At 42.7% G+C, this 17,709-nt stretch overlaps 1 protein-coding gene across 1 annotated transcript in view; it reads right to left on the bottom strand.

Annotated features, from left to right (window-relative positions):
* Positions 1-17,709, bottom strand: part of cdh13 (cadherin 13, H-cadherin (heart)) — a 291,804-nt gene that overhangs the window by 91,015 nt on the left and 183,080 nt on the right. Inside the window, exon 8 of the mRNA XM_061076474.1 lies at positions 5,956-6,134. Coding sequence (XP_060932457.1) covers positions 5,956-6,134 — 179 coding nt within the window. The remainder of the gene's footprint in view (positions 1-5,955; positions 6,135-17,709) is intronic.

Below are 17,709 nucleotides of genomic sequence, written 5' to 3'. Positions count from 1 at the left end.
AAGCGTGTTGCCTCCACATGACCCGGCCTGTCGGAACCGGTTAGCTCTAACGTGCAGGGTGCAACACGCTGCTCACGATTCACCTGGTGCGTCAAAACCTCTCTGTAAAGGAAACGCTTCCACGCTACGTAAGAAAACAAGGTTTTAACGAGAATCAGATCTCCACAAGCAAAATTGGTGGAAAAAACATCCCACACAAACACACACACACAGACAGACACACACCAACATCCATTTTATCTCCATGTATTCACCTTTGTAGAACACGCAAGGGGGGCGGAGGGGGTTGGCCGACTCCATCGATTGGCCAGGCTCACCGGTGACAGCTCCCAGATTGGCCAGAGAACAGGAGAGTCAGGAAGTCACCGAGCCATTAGCAGTCTGTCCTCTCTGGTTACAGCACCGCCGGCACACGGACACTACACAGACTAGGATGGAGTGTGTGTGTGTGTGTGTGTGTGTGTGTGTGTGTGTGTGTGTGTGTGTGTGTGTGTGTGTCTGTGTAATGTGAACCCTCCATCACTGTCCTGTGATATTCAACCCAATAACTTAAGAACTAATGTTTGATTTGTCTTATTTACTGTCTTTCTCTCCCAATCATCATCTCAAAATCACAGAAATCTATTAATCTGTATTAATCATGTAATAATTTCATATATAATAATAAATATTGCTCTGGGACGAAACCAATGCTCACTGTCATAGTGTAAGTTTGATATTGGATGTTATTTGACTTATTAGGACTATGACTTGTTATGGATTATTTCTTTTTTATGGGCGGCTGTGGCTGAGGGGTATAGTGGTCGTCCTCCAGCCTAAAGGTCGGCGGTTCGATCCCCAGTCTGAACCATCTGCATGCCGATGTGTCCTTGGGCAAGATGCTGAACCCTCAATAGCCCCCCATAGAATAACAAAGTGCTGCAAGTAGATGCACGAATGTGTGTGTAAATGGGTGAATGTGAAACTGTAATGTAAAGCGCTTTGAGTGGTCATCATCAGACTAGAAAAGCGCTATATAAATACAAATCCATTTACCATTTACCATTTTTAAAATGCTGTATTTGTACTTTTAAAGGTTACAGACACTTTTCCCACAGCTGCTGACTTTCTGCTCCTATCTGCTCCTGCACTTCACGAGCCTGTGAGCAGGAAGTGGTGGAGTCGGGCTGTGACGGCAGGCGGTGCAGTGAAAGCCCAGATGACTGAGCACTCCGGGATCAGACTGATGAATCAGCCAGCTTCAGATATTCTGTTAATATCTCCTCTGGATGTGTCAAAACTTCTGCAATGAATCAAATTCCTCCACGACAAACAACTGTAATGAAGTTTTGTTTTCCTCCAAAACAAAAGATTCATTAATTTGAGTTTTGTCAAGGTTGTGTCGCCGATTCATCAGTTAGCTTTTTGGCATTTCCTCTTTCAGAATAGAAACATGACTTTGTGTCTCTGTCAAGCTGCTTTGTTCGTCTTTAAATGAGACTTTCAACTGTTGTTGTTCTCTTTGTCATCACAAGTCAAATTAGACCCTCAGAATCCAACAGTCTCCATTAAAAATAACATTTAAATTCACTGGATCCCGAACTTTCATTTGAATCTGCCCCCCCAAAAAAGCCTCCATATCGCAATGTTAGAAAAAGGGAATTTGCAACAGATTTGAAAGATTCTTTTCTTGGTTAATTTCCAATCCTCCAAAAGATTTCATGGGAATCTGTTTTGTATATAGTATATACCTCTTCTCTCATCATCTGGAATTGTAATACCCACAATACCCACAATTATATCTACCTCGTGTTAACACTATCTTGGGGAAGACAGCTTTCTGTTATAAGGCACCCTACATTTGGAATGAGGTCCAAAAATCTTTAAGGTTTTGCTCATTTATTTCATTAAGGGAATTCTCAAATCTTATCTAATGTACAACTGACTTCTCCTGCATTGATTGTAACTGTTAGTTGACTTATCCATAGTATTTTATTGAATCGTCCAAAATTATTGTTTTATGACCTTTTCCCTTGTATTACTGTATATATAAATATGCAAATTTATTTCATCCTTATTTTTTTTCTTTTTTTCTTTCAATGTATTAACTCTTCAATGTATCAACTCTTCAATGTACCCTCGGCATCATTGTAAATGAGGGTCTTATTCCTCAATGTGTTTTCCAAGGCTTTAATAAATAATCAATCAATCAATCAATCAATCAATCGATCAATCAATCAGTAGTTCTTGCGTTATTTTACCAACAATCCAAACCAACAGAAAGACGGACAGGCGGGGAAATATGGTGGATGTCAAATTCACTTGCACAAGATTTGAAAAACCTGAAACTGCTGAAATGAATTCCCTGAACAAATTGAACCGTTCATGTGTAAAAATGAAAGTTAAGCTCAGTTGTTCTAAAAATACAGGTTCAGATGGACGTTGATATAAGTCGACTGATTCGCTCTAACCACATTCTGATGATTAACAGATTTCCATGTGCATCGACTCAGGAGAAAGGCCTCATCCCTGCTGCAACATTCACTGTCAGAAATTACAGCCTGCCATTGATCCAACAGCATCGCGTGTCAGGATAATATAAGACAGTGGGAGGTAGGGGTGGGTGTGTGGGTGTGTGGGGGGGGTGGGGGTGGGGGGGAGATGTGTCTAAAGTAAAGTGAGGAGGAAAAACAGAGCGGCTGGAATAAATGTGCATATCAAGACGGGATTTTACGCCTCAGAGGAAGCACTGGAGGGAAAATCAAACTGATTTTCAATGTGACAAAATTGATTTTCCAATTTTCTCCGGATTGCTTTCCCGTCCCCCACCCCTACCCCCCCCGGGCCAGTGAGGTGTCTATCCAAACACACTTAGAGGCTCCACCTGAATTATGTCCGAGGAATTTGAACAAAAAGGGGGCGAAAAACTTTGGGGCACCACTCTTCTATCATCCTCCCTTCTCAGTTTCTTCTTTGAATCGATGTATGAGAGTCTCGCTGTCACACACATATATATATGTATATAAATATATATTCGCCACCACGCCACGCAGGAGTCAGATTTATGTGAATGTGCTGAAGAGGCTGGGTGTAAATCTCCGCAGACCCTAGAGGACGACAGTTTAGTTTCATTCCTGCTCCTTCTGCACGTCCATCTGCCTCTGCTCACTGACTCACTGTGCTTTTGAAAAAGTCGTCCTTTTTGTTTTTTGAACTGTGCCACTGGGCTTTTGCTTAAAAATCCCTGCGGACATCTTGGGGAGGAAGTAAACAAACAAAAAAAAACAGACACATAACAAATGATGGCAGTGGTGGGAGACAAGGGGGGGGGGGGTAGATATTTGTAGATACACATATAATAACAATCATACATAGCTTCAGGCCTGTACCACTTTTTATTTGGACACATCTGCAATCATGTTACTGCCAAAGCCGGGCTCGTATAATGCAGACATGAATTAGTCAGAGCTGTTTGGCTGTTTAGTGGAAAATAAGAAAAATCACCATAATGGATTTTTTAAATTTTGTTTTGACGCTGTGATGTGAAGTGGAGGAGATTTCATGGACCGAGCTGAAAACACATTTAAACACCACAGTGATCCATTCGTTTATTTCAGGTGAAGGGGCTGAACATTTTAAAAAGGGAAGTGACATTGATTATGTTAAAAAACAAAAACACACTGACACTCAGACCTTTGTCACAGCAATCAAATGTGTCTGTAGCAGCAGAATGACAAATTCTTATCCTGTACCACTACAATAAATACCGATAATACCTATATCATTAACACATAGTATGTTTATGACCCACAAGCTATAATCTGGATGTTTCAGAAGAACTTAGAGGGAATTTATATTGTACTTATTGTTTATATATAAGGTAAATAGGAAACCAGGGGGTGAAACTAATCTTTGAGCTCACTGGTTATCGTCTGACAACAACTAAGGTAAAAACTTTAGGACTCCGGTGCAGAAACACTGACACTCAGACCTTTGTCCCAGCGATCAAATGTGTCTGTAACAGCAGAATGACAAATTCTTATCCTGTACCACTACAATAAATACCCATAACACCTATTCCATTAACACAGAGTATGTTTATGACCCACCAAGCTATAATCTGGATGTTTCAGAACAACTTACTGATAATTTATATTCTATTTATTGTTTATATATAAGGTAAATACGAATCCACGGGATGAAAATGTATCTTTGAGCTCATTGGCTTTCGTCTGACAACAACTAAGGTGAAAACTTTAGGACTCCGGTGCAGAAACACTTGACACTCAGACCTTTGTCACAGCGATCAAATGTGTCTGTAACAGCAGAATGACATATGCTTATACTGTATCACTACAATAAAGACTTAATACCTATTCCCTTAAAACAGAGTATATTTATGACCCACAAGCTATAATCTGGATGTTTCAGGGGAACTTTATTAGTACTTATTGTTTACATATAAGGTAAATAGGAATCCAGGGGGTGAAATCTAATCTTTAAGCTCATTGGTTATCGTCTGACAACAACTAAGGTAAAAACTTTGTGGATTAGTTGCAGACAGCAGACACATCCAGGCCAAAACTCTCCCCAAACACTGTTCACTGTTTCCAGTCGGACCAATTTCTTCAATCACATGAGCTGAATGTTCCTACTGCTTTTAGATTTCTTCTCTTTGGGAACATAAACTCTAAACTACCTTAAAAAAAGCCTCCAATCGGCTGAACTGACAGTTCAAAACTCATCGAAGCATCACAGCAGCAGTTTATCTGACAGGACCAGGTTTGTAATAATCCACGTCCGGGCAGCTGCCAGAGGAAACACAGAACAACTGAGAATAATGTGTCCGGACAAACGGCTGCCACCGAGGTGCTGATTGAATCAACAGTAAAAATGAAGTATGATTCCGACTCGTTTCTGCTGACACGCGGAGACGATTGACTTGGATCTCGGGCCTTTGTCACTTTGAAAGAGTTCCTGATACTTCAAGAGGGTGAAGAATGAAGTGAGGGGAAGAATCTGCTTTTTCAGAGATTTATCGAGGCCACAAACAGACGAGCCATTTGGCCGCGTGCCTTCCTCAAAAGGCGTTCGACTGAATATTCCACCAGAAGCCGGGCGGTGGTTGTTATAAATCCTGGCTGCCGACAACAGAAAGGATGCTGCTGTTGGTTTCTTTATTCTTCTTCACTGGGGAAAACTCATTTGAAGTTTACTCTGAAGTGAGAAGCATCTAGAGTCTAACTTTCAGAGGGAGAAACAACAACAACCAGCATGCATCTCTCCAACGATTCGGTTTGTCTCCATCACCTCACAAAAGCAGCTCTAACAGTGCTCGCTGCATTGATTACATCTCATTTCAATTACGCCTCCATTAAACAGTTTACTGTAGCTCGGGGAGCGGCTCATCAGCGCGGTTAGCTGCCGCGGTTCCAGCAGTTCCGGATGGGAGGTTTTTCTAGCCGGGCTTGTTGGACACCACCAGAGCCGACGGATGAGTGTGTATCACCTCAATTAAACCACGCGCTAAGTGTCTGACAACAGCTAATATTCCTCTTCCACCAGCGAATCCAATCGATGTTTCTGGCATTCGTCACCCTGCTGGAAAAGCAATCATCCCGTTGTCTCGCTCCAGTTAGACGGGGAAATGGAGGGACGCTCATCTGGCTCGTGCGCCTACTCGCCGGAACGCACCAGCGCACATTCCCTCAGAAAGCCACATTAAAACAAATATAGAGGTGGCATAAAACAAACACACTCATACTGTGTAGATATATATATACTTTGTCCTTTCTGGTCAAGACAGAGATGTACAACAAGCTGCATCTCAGATAATCCAGTGACAAGTGTAAAGCTTGAAGCTGTCGAGGAGAAACTCCCACTCTGTTCCACTTGGAAAAAGGCCATCACTCAGCAGAGAATACACACACACAAACACACACACACACCACACACACATTCGCCAAGTTAACCCACCTCTCTGTCAAGTAACGTCGGCGAGATGACGGTGACGATGTCGCCTTTCTCGGCGTCGATGTAGAACATGTTGGGCGACGGTTTGTCGGGCGACTGCCGGACGATGTTGTATCGCAGCGCGGCGTTGTCCGTGGCCGGGTCGTCTGCGTCCAGCGCCGTCATCCTCATCACCGTGGTCCCTGGAGGAGAGAGAGAAGGACGGGAATGAGTCTGAATTCAAGGGATGGGTCCAAAAACTACAAAAATACAAAAACTAAATGTGCATTTATAAATGGGGAGAAAAACAAAACAAAAAATAACATACATAGCTTTGCGTCTTTGGTTATAAAGTAGGTTGAACAATTTTCACAGCTTTTCATCCCCCTTACCACAACCACAAATTCATAATTTTTCATTTTGACAAAGAAAGTCGAAAAAGAAAAGTAAATTATTAGTTTCTTTATCGAAACAGCCCATCACATAATTCATATCTTAACAACTGGTGTTCTCCTGTACAAACCCTCCTCCTCCTCGGTCTTAATACTTTACACTTTACAAAATATACATTCAACCTGGATTTCACCTAATGCAAGCTCAGCCTTAGTGTTAGCACTACCTCGTGAGAAGAAACGTGTCTATCATGGAACTTATTGCCATGATAGACACGAATATACTGAAAATATTGTCACAGTAGTAAAACAGTTTTAGAGACAGATCAGGAGTTAGAGACAAACACAGGAGGTTCCATTCAATCACACAACAGCTGCATTCGCACTGTGTAACTAAAACATGACAGACACACACTAGTAAATCTCCGAAATGGAAATAACGAAGCGTGTGAAGGAAATAACACATGTGGAAATAAAACTGGAAGATCTTATCAAAACAGTCTATTGTGCTTTTGTCTGTTCAGCCAATGAGATCTGTCTATGTGATATGTGTTAACATAGTGTTTACACAATGCATCTAAAATTATAGCAGATTTCTAGAATTTGACTCCGACTTCTGCCCACAGCCACTTATAAAAAGTTTGCCTTCTCCTAATGTGTTTCCCCCCCCGACTCAGCTCGAGCAGCAGGGAGCATTTTATTTCGTAATGGGAACAAAAATGGAAATCCTGCTCCCTGCGGGTGAGCTGAAATAGGAAGCGATGGCTGACACACCCTCAACCCTCAACCTCTCCATCTCTCGCTGGTGATGAGATATGATCGCAGTGATTCAGCAGAACACAAACACGCAAATCCACACACAAAAGCATGTATACACACAGACACACAAACACATACATAATGTTAAGTTGTTTTCTGCAGCCTTTACAAACTGGATCGGCTGAAGAGCTCTTTAATTTATTGAAGTTTGATGTTGTAAGTCGTTAAGAGATGCAGCAGCTTCATTATGATGCGAGTGTGTGCGTGTGTGTCTGTGTGTGTGTGTGTGTGTGTGTGTGTGTGTGTGTGTGTGTGTGTGTGTGTGAGTGAGGAACAGATGGACACTTCTCATAAGTGGGGGATGTCTCGAACACTTCTGATCATCTCATGTGTGAAGAATTCAAAGCTATTTATTCAAAGCAGGGAATCAGTGCATGTTGGTTTGCGTAAATAATTCTAAAAAGACACAACTAATCGATGCGGATGATGCTGTTCTGCTTTAAGTTGTCAACAAAAAGCACAAAGGTTTATTTTCGACAAAACGCTGCAGTTCTCTCACACAAAGCTGCTTCTTCTTCTCTTCTTCTCTCTGAAACTAATAAACTAACGGAAGTTTTGTGTTTAGCAGCGAAGAAACCTTTTGTGCTTTTCCTTTTGACCCAGATACTTAACAAAACATTCCGCTAAGCACCACATACCGGCGCCGCGTGGCACGGCTCATAAACATCGATCTCTTTTCATGCTTCTTCTTAATACCCCTCAGTACTTTGCCACAGTGCATTAGCCAAACTGCCGGGATAAGACACAAAAGGCAGCTGCAGGAAGATATGCAAAGTCTACATTAAACAGCAGTGGCTTAGCGGCAAATGACTTGAGTCCAGTTTACGGTAATGAGGGGCAGAGAGGTGTGGGCTTTATCCCCCTGCCATTGGCACTTCAAGGTGAACCTTTAATGGTTAAGTAAACCGGTAATCCTCCCGCTGCAGAATAATTACACAGTCCCATCTCCTTCATTACCTGTACTCTGTTCCACTTCACACCTCGAAAAGCGCCACCGCTAGACACAACTCGGCAGGCGCGCACACAAACACACACGGGCGTCTTTTCACGGACACACCGACTGGCAGCGAATTAGAGTTTTAAAAAACGCCGGCTAAATTGGTTATCTTGAACCGATCTCAGTGAATTATGTCCTCATTTCGCCCGGCAAACCGAGGGCCCCTGAACACAACACAATCATATTACGAGTTCTGTCCGATAGCCGAGTGGAGCCGGCCCTCTCGGCCCGCACCGTCTCCATCAGATACCGGGACTCCGCCTCACGAATGGGTATCGTCCGTCAGTCCGTTAATACACAGCGGCCGTCGGCATCACTCAGCTTACATGATTAACATCTGGTGCGTCGTGTAATGGGACAATAGAAGCGGGTATAACTCTCAACGCTAACGTCCGCCGAGTTTAATCACGGAATTGCATCGTGACTCGTTGCCCTCTCTTATCGTCGGGATTCTCTGGCAGCAGCCGAGGGCCGATGTGAACTGTACTGGGCAGTTACACGACGGGACGGCCATTACCTCACTATCACCGAGATCCATCTGCAGAGCGGCGGGATGACATCAGCTCGCTCTGGATCCGGAGAGAGAGAGGCGACACAATGAAGAGACGATGTAGAGAGAGAGAGTGTGTAAACGCTGTGTGTTGCACGTCGATCAAGTTGTCGTGTAATGACTCGCTTCCTGTTGCCGGTCGAGGAACAAGAGAGAAGAGACAAAATCGAGAGCAGGACTAGGATGTGAGAACATCACAAAGTAAAACATGAAAAGACAACGATTGAAGCCGAGAAAGAAAGCGTGCACAAGACACGGCGTGTTGTGGATTGATTTCATCAGGCGGGCGGGCGGGCGGGCGGGCGGGTGGGACGTGGCGCCGTGTTGCCTACAGCTCCCTCACTATATCTTTCTAAAACCCCACAGGAAATCAGCGGGGGCCGGCGGATCTGTGGGCGCCACCTGGGAGCTGACACGATGCGTAAAGCCAAGATGAAGCAAGAGTACATAGACAAGGTGGAAGAAAAAGGGTAAATGTGATGTCAGTGTGTGTTTGAGTCTCCTTGAGTCCACACACACACACACACACACACACACACACACACACACAGTTAACGTGTCAACGGGTGTATCAGCACGAGTGTGAGAGATTCTGGTTTCCATTCAAATCCTTCGCCTTCGTACAATGGATTCCTCAAAAACCTGAAATGGGATTTATATTAATCAGACTCAAGTGACTGCAGCCGACCAGGAGCTGACCTGCTCTATTCTCCGCTGGGAATGAGATCAAAGCCGGTTCAAAGATGAATCATCTGATCTCTGACAAATACTGCGGGAAAAATACACGACTGCGAATTACAGGCACTTTTTCACAGGAGGCAGAATGAAGGGAAGAGAAGGTACCAGAGGGGAGTCTGCACGGAAATGGGAGAGAGGAAAATCACAAGGTTGGACGGAGGGAAACATGAGGCTCAAACATATAAAGAGTAAAACCCTGGAGTCCTCGACGTGAGTGGACGGGACACAGTTCACATCGGAAACGTTTTTCTCAAATATGGTTTATGGCATTTTAGGATGTTGACTCGAGGAGCTAAGAATCAAACCTCCGACTGGGCTACTGGTCGACCCTCTTTACCTCCTGAGCCACAGCCGCCCCCAGTCACATTTATTTTTGTCCAAATAAGAGAAGCAGGTGGACATTTTTCAAATATACTCAGCAAGGAAACGTAAAATATTAAGAATTCTAAACCGAGTTTGGTCAATTTGTTACAGCGGCAGCTCTCCTGCTTCAGGAAGCCGAGGATCATGGGTAATATACCCTCCATTCAGTTGTGTGTCAGTTGCATCGATAGGTTTTGTTGTTTTCTTTACATGAAAACCATTTAATCACTGTGACCCCGAACCCACCAGAATCAATGCGTGGCCACAGGGGGCGCTGCTGCTCAGTTAAAGCTACTTATAGTGTTGCTTTAATGAGGAAATGAGGAAGCTCCTGTGTCAGTAATAACACAACCTGCCCTTATGAAGCAGATCAACTCCCTCTTTTGTTATTAAACTTTTAATAAATGCTTTTTCACCCCTGAACTTCAACTTCAGCTTTAAAAACTGCGAACAGAGTAATTTTCCCGGAGTTCTCCTCCCTTCCCCTGCACACTCGGGTGAGCAATGCAAAAATGTATTATTATTTTTTGCATAATTCAAAATAACTTCTCCCCGTAGTGACCAGGTGAAATACTGTATGTATTTATTTAGTGGCAGACTGCTGCCGCTGGGCTCATATATATCCTTTGTGAATACTCTGTTCATTTAAAAATACTGCACAGAAAAGCAGGACTATATGTTCTTAAAGTTAAAGTAGTTGAAGTAGGTTAAGCTAATAAATCCCAATAATTGTCCATATTGTCTGCTTGTAACTTCAAGTCTGCAGAAAGAAAAAGGGTTTACAGAGGAAAACCAAGATGCCTTCTGATGCCTGTGGTTTACACAAAGTACACAAAACTACAAAACAGAAAATGATTAAATACTCAATCCAACAAAAAGGATATTTAATGAATTTTTTCATTAAAATGCAGTGTTGATTAAGAAATAAGCGTTTTCTTCCGTGTTGTTTCCTTTACTCGCTCGTGTAGACGACTCCCACTCACATCAATACAAATTCAGCTGTGACTTCACATAATCCAAGTCTATCAGGTGGAAAGGTGAAGTTGGGAGAAGTAGTTCTTGTTTACTGGTGCAGCAGCTCCCAGCATCTATTTGACTAAACGGTGTATTGTGTTCTAACAGTCATGTTTCCTCACCTCATTGTAACACGGCACTGTGTCTTCTGTGAAAACTTGTCATTTCAAAGAGACGATTCTGAAGATCTGACTTTCCTTATATCGAATTATGTTTCGTTGCGAGTTGAAAATGTCTGTGACACGTTTCTTGAGGTCTGATTTGTATCTTTCTGACTTTTTGCCTGACTTCACATTGTAACATCAAACTACGCAGAACTAAAGTCAGTGCCTCACTTGTTTTTTAATCTTTTTGTTTTTCAAGAAATACTGTGATTTATGACACGACGGTGGATGTGTCCCACGTACAGTCTGTCTCCATGAGGAGCCTCCACACTCCCTCCAGCCCATTAAACTGATTTGCATGGCGTCATCTCTTCAGGGAACATCAGCACTTTCATTACCTGTCTACGAGCCTGTTTATTCCATTAGATTTCATGGATTTGTCTGCTAACCTGCCTGGCTGCCTGTCTGTCTGGTATGTCAACAATTTTCTGCAATATCTCTCAGGACTGTACCAAAATGAAGGATTTTCTTTATAGAACACGTTGAACATAAATGTGTCTGATTCTTGAGATTTAACAGAATAACCACAGGACAAAGGGAAACAGTTAGGAGACAACTGATCTCATTTGTTCAGCTGCTGTAGAAACAGAACTTCACCACTTGACTGGTTAAGTTTCCTCAGATTTATCTTCACAGGCTTCATCACGAATGTACTCGTGATGCAGCCTGTGAAGATAACTTCCCTTGTACAGTAACTGCACTTAAAAAACCCAACATCAAGTATCTCCTCAAAGAAAAAACCAAGCGTACAAAAACAGAAATGAGAAATCACTGAAGATGAAAAATAGAAAAATAGGTCAGTGCATAATATTTTTAGTAGTTATTCTAATTGCCCGACATCAAAGGACATGGGTTCATGAAAACCTAGGTACTAAGAAATGAATAAATGTTTGATAGGGTTTTTAACTACAGTTACTTTCTGTGGATGATTCTCTCTTTGGAAGAGAGACACAATTTCAGATCTGTTTGTTAAGAGAAGCATCCAAATAGAGCCGCAATATGGAAAACAATGTGTGTTTCAGTTCCATATGTGCAAAATAACTTTTCCTTAAAATCCTGACCTTCCATCAGGTGACTCAACCATGACAGTGACTTGTGCTCAGTTTCCCATCGACTCTGGGCTGCAGACAGCTGTCGGATAAGTTGGACACGATATATTATGACATTCCTGCAAAACTGCCTGACAGGTAATAATCTCAAATAACTTCCCCGGAGTCTAAACTCTATACGACATTTAGGAACAACAACAGGAATAATTCCTCTGCATTCTGGCCCCACATCTTTTCACATTGTGTCCAGATCCACTTCACAACTTGATTCCTTTTTTTTAATAAACGTTTACGATGCATAATACATGTTAATGAAAGAGAAGCAATCTTTGTTTTGCCAAAAGCTGCAAAATCCAGATAGTTGTAAAACTCTTCTTAATGAATTACATTGGCTGTAATAACGGTGGCAGCTGAAGCCAGAGATGTGGGGATCTACTGGGGATCTTTGCTGCAGGGAAACTGAATATGAGATGATGAGCGCTGAGCTGACAGTCGAGTGAATGGACTGAAATACAGTCCAGCTGCCCTTCCCTCTCCTCCCTCCCTCCTTTACGATGCACTCTCTCCATTCTGTCCCCGTCAGCCGGAGTCTGCTCGGCCCTCAGCTGAACCACTGGCAAACAGCTCGATAATAAACAATTTACAGCGGATACAACAGGAACAGAATACAAACGATCATCCGCTCATCAGGGGACGGAACCCACCACGGATCCAAAGGACCAGTTAAGATATCTCTGCGTTTCCATACTTGAGATTGAGACGCAGACTCATCGGAAGCTAATGGCTGCGTAGTTTCAATAAAGTGATTGACAGAGGGACAATTATCGCTCTCATCACTGTGCAGCGACGACACATCCGCTAATGAGAATATAAATAACGCGCAAGCTAGCGAACAAGAGAACCTGGCAAAACAACTCCGGTCCACAGAATGACAATCACAGCTGAGCAATGGAATCATATCGTATAATTGAAACTTACATAAATGGATTGTACTAGGTGCATATGCAAAAGGGGAATCGGGATAAGATATATACTGTTCATATTTAATATATGTTTTAACTGTATCGTGCTTGAGGGCAAATTGGGTCAAAGTCAACATGAACAAATGTATTTACGTGAATAAAAGTCAAACACTTTCTCTGACACTTTCTTTAAGTTAAACTCACACCAGACTTCTGCTTGTGTTATTTCTTTTCACTTCAAATCGCATCAGATCAGCAGCACCTGACAGAAACAAATCAACATTACTGCCTACTACAGTGGTTCTGTCGACTGGGAGTGATCTATGTTTTATTAACGGCAAGAAAAGAGGATTTAAAATATCTAAATCTTCATCTGTGCGATCGCTCAACCTTTCACTGCGACAGCGATTCATCTCAACCACATGTTGATATCGGTGGAAAAACAAACATGCACATACCTCCAGGCGTATTTCTGTGCATGAAAATTAACTTGTCACCGCACAGTGTTTTACAAAGTGCAATGACAACAACACAAGGCGACTCTGGGGATGTCGCTGAGCAAACTCGTAATATAAATAGTTCCATGTAACACTTATTATAACAGATGCAAACGATATTAATCTTAAAAGGTGCGTACGATAGATTTTTTGTTTTCCACTAAACAGTTTTTTTGTTGTCTCGGAAAAGTGCCAGAGGCCTGACATACTCTGCATCCTATGCAATTTTACTTTGTGCTAATTTTCCACCTTGCCTGCAGTAATGCCTCTGGTAATTCCATTTCTTCACTTTTAAAGCAACACAAACCCTCATTTACACAACTTATTGTTTCAACCGGCTTATTCTAAGACATGGTCACAGGGGACTGGAGGTGAGCTCCGTCGATACAGACAAAGCTTTTGGGCGATTTAGGGTCGATCGCACCTGAGCTGCAGATCTTTGTGTTTTAAGACCAAAGTGCCACAGACATGGAAATAGAATTCAACATTCAAAAAGTACAATTTCACTTATCGCCGTTTTTTAAATCAGGAAAATAATAAAACACCATTCAGAACTATCATTTAAGATATAACTGTATTACCCTTTTCTTGCCTCCCTCATTGAAAACACATGTGCATACGTGAACACATAGAAATTGTGATTTTTTAATCCAGAGCTGACTTTTCTACTGTCCCCCCCCCCACACTCTCCTTCTGGCATACTGAGCACTGCAGGTCCCTCGGTGGAGCCAAATGTCAGTCACACAGTCCACGGAGCATAATGACCAGATGAACCTCCTCCTCTCATCCTGACCCCGAACAGAGCGGAGCAGAGAGAGAGAGGACGGACAAGTCAACTGGATGTGACAGGAAGAGAGAGAGGACAGGATTAGGAGGAGAACAGAATCGGATGAGTCGGTTCTGAGGAAGCTGATTATTATAAGAAAAGAGACGACTGATGTGAGTCAGGGCTCCATGAGTTTGACTGTTCAGTGGCAGTTCTTAGGGCAGAAATGATCTGAATCGAAATATCAAATTGTTCTGCTTTTGTTTCTCACCCATATAAAAGGATGTCATCTTCCTGTTTCCTGTTTGACCCTTTTAGTGATGATGAAATGTTGCAGATAGAACACCTCACTTCTCTATTTTCAAAGTAAGTAACAAGTTGGCTACACGACTGTCTTTGAGTTCCATGAGCTGCAGTGACTTAGTAGGGAGTTAAGTCTATGTAGAGGCTGCATGTGAGACATTATGGGACATCAGGACATGGCAGCTACAGAGACTAACCTGGGTTATGCTCATGCTCTTAAACCTTTCAGTCTAGGGGAGACCAGTGCTACCAGTGGAAAAAGAGATGGATAATGATAGATAATAGAGTTGTTAAAGAAAATAATACAGGGGAGGAAACAGAATGGACAGATGTGAGAGGACACAACGATGGAGAGAGAGAGGGAGGAAGTTGAGGGTTAATGCATTGTGGTATTTTGTAAAAAACACAGAACTGTGAAAAGTACACAGTTGCCACAGTAATCAGCAAACTCAATAACAACCTGGGAGTATTGATTAAAGTAAAACTTCCGCAGCCGCACCACATGATCCCATCATCGTTAAACAAAATCTAATTACCCAGTGGATGTGATGCCACCAGACATGTCCAAACGCTTCATGCTGTTGTACTGTACTGTTCTGGCAAAGCAAAGCCCCCCCTCAATTCAGACAACAAGTCATTAATCTGAGGAGGCACAGACGTGATAGAATACCGCTCTCGTTTTCTTAAGCTTAATTAATCATCTCGGAGTGTGCACAGTGAGACAGCGGCTCAGGTCTGGTGGCGCCCGGCTCGCTCGCTGAGTCTCAGCCGTCGAACAGGAAGAGGAAACTACCAGAGAGGAACGTCGGCTGGATTCCGAAAAGACAGAGTCCTCAGGGACGGACGGAGACTGTGGAGGAGAGGAAGACATCTCCACCTGGACAGGTGGAGGGAAAGGGCACACACCGGGTTTGTAGTTAGCGGTGGGGTTCGGTGGTAATAGCTTTCTGGAATGGAGTACACAACCAATACAAATTATAACTCCATTCGTGCTAATTTACCAACCGTCTGCCTTTTCTTTTTTTATTCTATCACCGCTGATTCGTTTGCCAAGGACCAGGGTAGTGTCGTGTATTCACTAGAGTAAATGATTTTAGCATGCGTTTAAATATAATGACAGGCTGATATTTATGATGCTTATTTTCGTGACTCTCAGACATTCCCAGAGAGTCCTTCAGCTGTTTATTCAAGTAGGTCTTTCCCTCTTTGGAAGGACCTTTGACCTAGGGAATGACCTCTGACCAGCTAATGGATGGCTGTAGAGGGAAGATCCTTGACCATTGTATTTTCATCTTCATGTACAAAAACACTTCCTTATTAGGCAGAAGGCCTTAGGTGGGATGACATATTACCCGAAGTCGTGGGCGGAACTAACCTCTCTATATAATGTGTGTGAGACCACGGATGGTCAGACCTCACCATTTGGCTTGGGTGATTTCTCCGAGTTCTAGAGCTCGTCCTGACCTGTGAAACGTCTGTGTAATAAACATTATTATACTTGTAAGTACTGGGTCCGCGTTCCTTCACCATCAACTTCTACAACAAACATCAACCTCTCGGCTGCCAAGAATATACTTCAGTAGGAACTCACATTGCCACTAGCTACAGTGACAGCGTGACGGGGGAACAACTATCTGCTGCGTCTTATCTGTGCATTGCCCCCCCCCCCCCTCCTGTCTCACACTTGACTTTAGGGGGTGAGTCTCTGCGCCTTCCATCCTAACTAGACCCGGGAACTGAAGGCTCATTAAAATGCGAGACCCCCGGAGAGATATTTGAATGAAAGATCACAACCTCTCGCAGGATTTTATGCGGCGAGTATGCTAACTATTAAGAGACAGATTACAGACAATGGCAGATGTGCAGGAAGTCAGGTAGGATTTCATGGGGCTCATCAAAATGCAGGTGGAGTAGTTAATACTCTCACCCCTCACTATCCTATAATCCATGCCAATTGGCCATTATCTGTTCTATTTCCACACTTCCTTTGGTAATTTATTAGCTTAAAATCCAAATAGCCACTTGCTCTTGTTTTATAATGTGCAGTTAAGCTGCCAAATGATTAATCAGCATCCTTTTTATTGAAACACATATACAGAGGGGTGACTGTGCCAAATTACTTCATATACTGTATATGATTTTTCTATTTGCTGTTGTATAACACCCATGCATTCATTAGGAAAGAGTTGATTCCCATCAATTTAATACTCCAGACTTAACAAAATTTAACTCTCATTTATTTCCAGTTGAAACAAGGTGAGACGATTGGGATGGCCCCTCAGATTGGGGAGAGAACCATTGGGATCATTGTCTTTTGGTTCTTTTATTTTATGAGTGATTGTTATTCATTATGCAAAATTCTATCAATTCAATTTTAAAGTTTTAATTGTTACAACTGAGTCACTGTGACTCCAATAACTTCTAGAACATTGCCGGTATCCTGCAAGAACTTCCAGCAGATAACACCCGCCTCCCATCCACAGTCTGCTGAGGAACAGACAGCGGTGCAAAGTACAGAAGTCCGTTGGCTTTTCAAACTTTCCCCAGGTCTAAAGCACCGGAGGAGACGCTGCCAGGAGCCGGTCGATGGGATGACCACATGACGCCTCTGAGAGCATCTACTCAGAGTCCGCAGTCAAACTTTATGCCTGCAAAATCAATCGGTTTTGGGATCCTGCCGAGAATCCTCAGACCGTCAGCTGAAGCAGAGGAAGCCAACCTTTCCTTTCAGCTTATGATCGGGTTGATGTCAAGAAAACCACGTGACCTCTTTCAATCTTTGAATTTATACGTGTCTGAACATATCCTCTTCACCATCATCCTATTAATCACACTGCTCCTTTCACTATGTGCACATTTGTTTATATTTCAATCGTTCAATTAATATGTTATTTTTTAACACCCAGTTGCTGCTTGGTTGTTCCGTTAAAGCAGAGGATTGAGATCCAACGACTCTCCAGTCACAGCTTCTTATATCAGACAGTTCCAGATCAATTCAATTCACAGAATTTGCTCCGATATGTTGCCCTGTGTGAGTGCACAGTCTGTCAGAAGACTTCACCGAGAAGTCTGAAATAATGTCTGTTCTTCATATTGAGGCTGTCTGCTATAATGTTAACTGATCAAAAGGCGAGTTAAAATTATAACGAATGTTTAAAGCCTTG

Source organism: Limanda limanda, chromosome 8, assembly GCF_963576545.1.
Source record: "Limanda limanda chromosome 8, fLimLim1.1, whole genome shotgun sequence".
Lineage (NCBI taxonomy): Eukaryota > Metazoa > Chordata > Actinopteri > Pleuronectiformes > Pleuronectidae > Limanda > Limanda limanda.
This window is presented reverse-complemented; position numbering and strand designations above follow the sequence as displayed.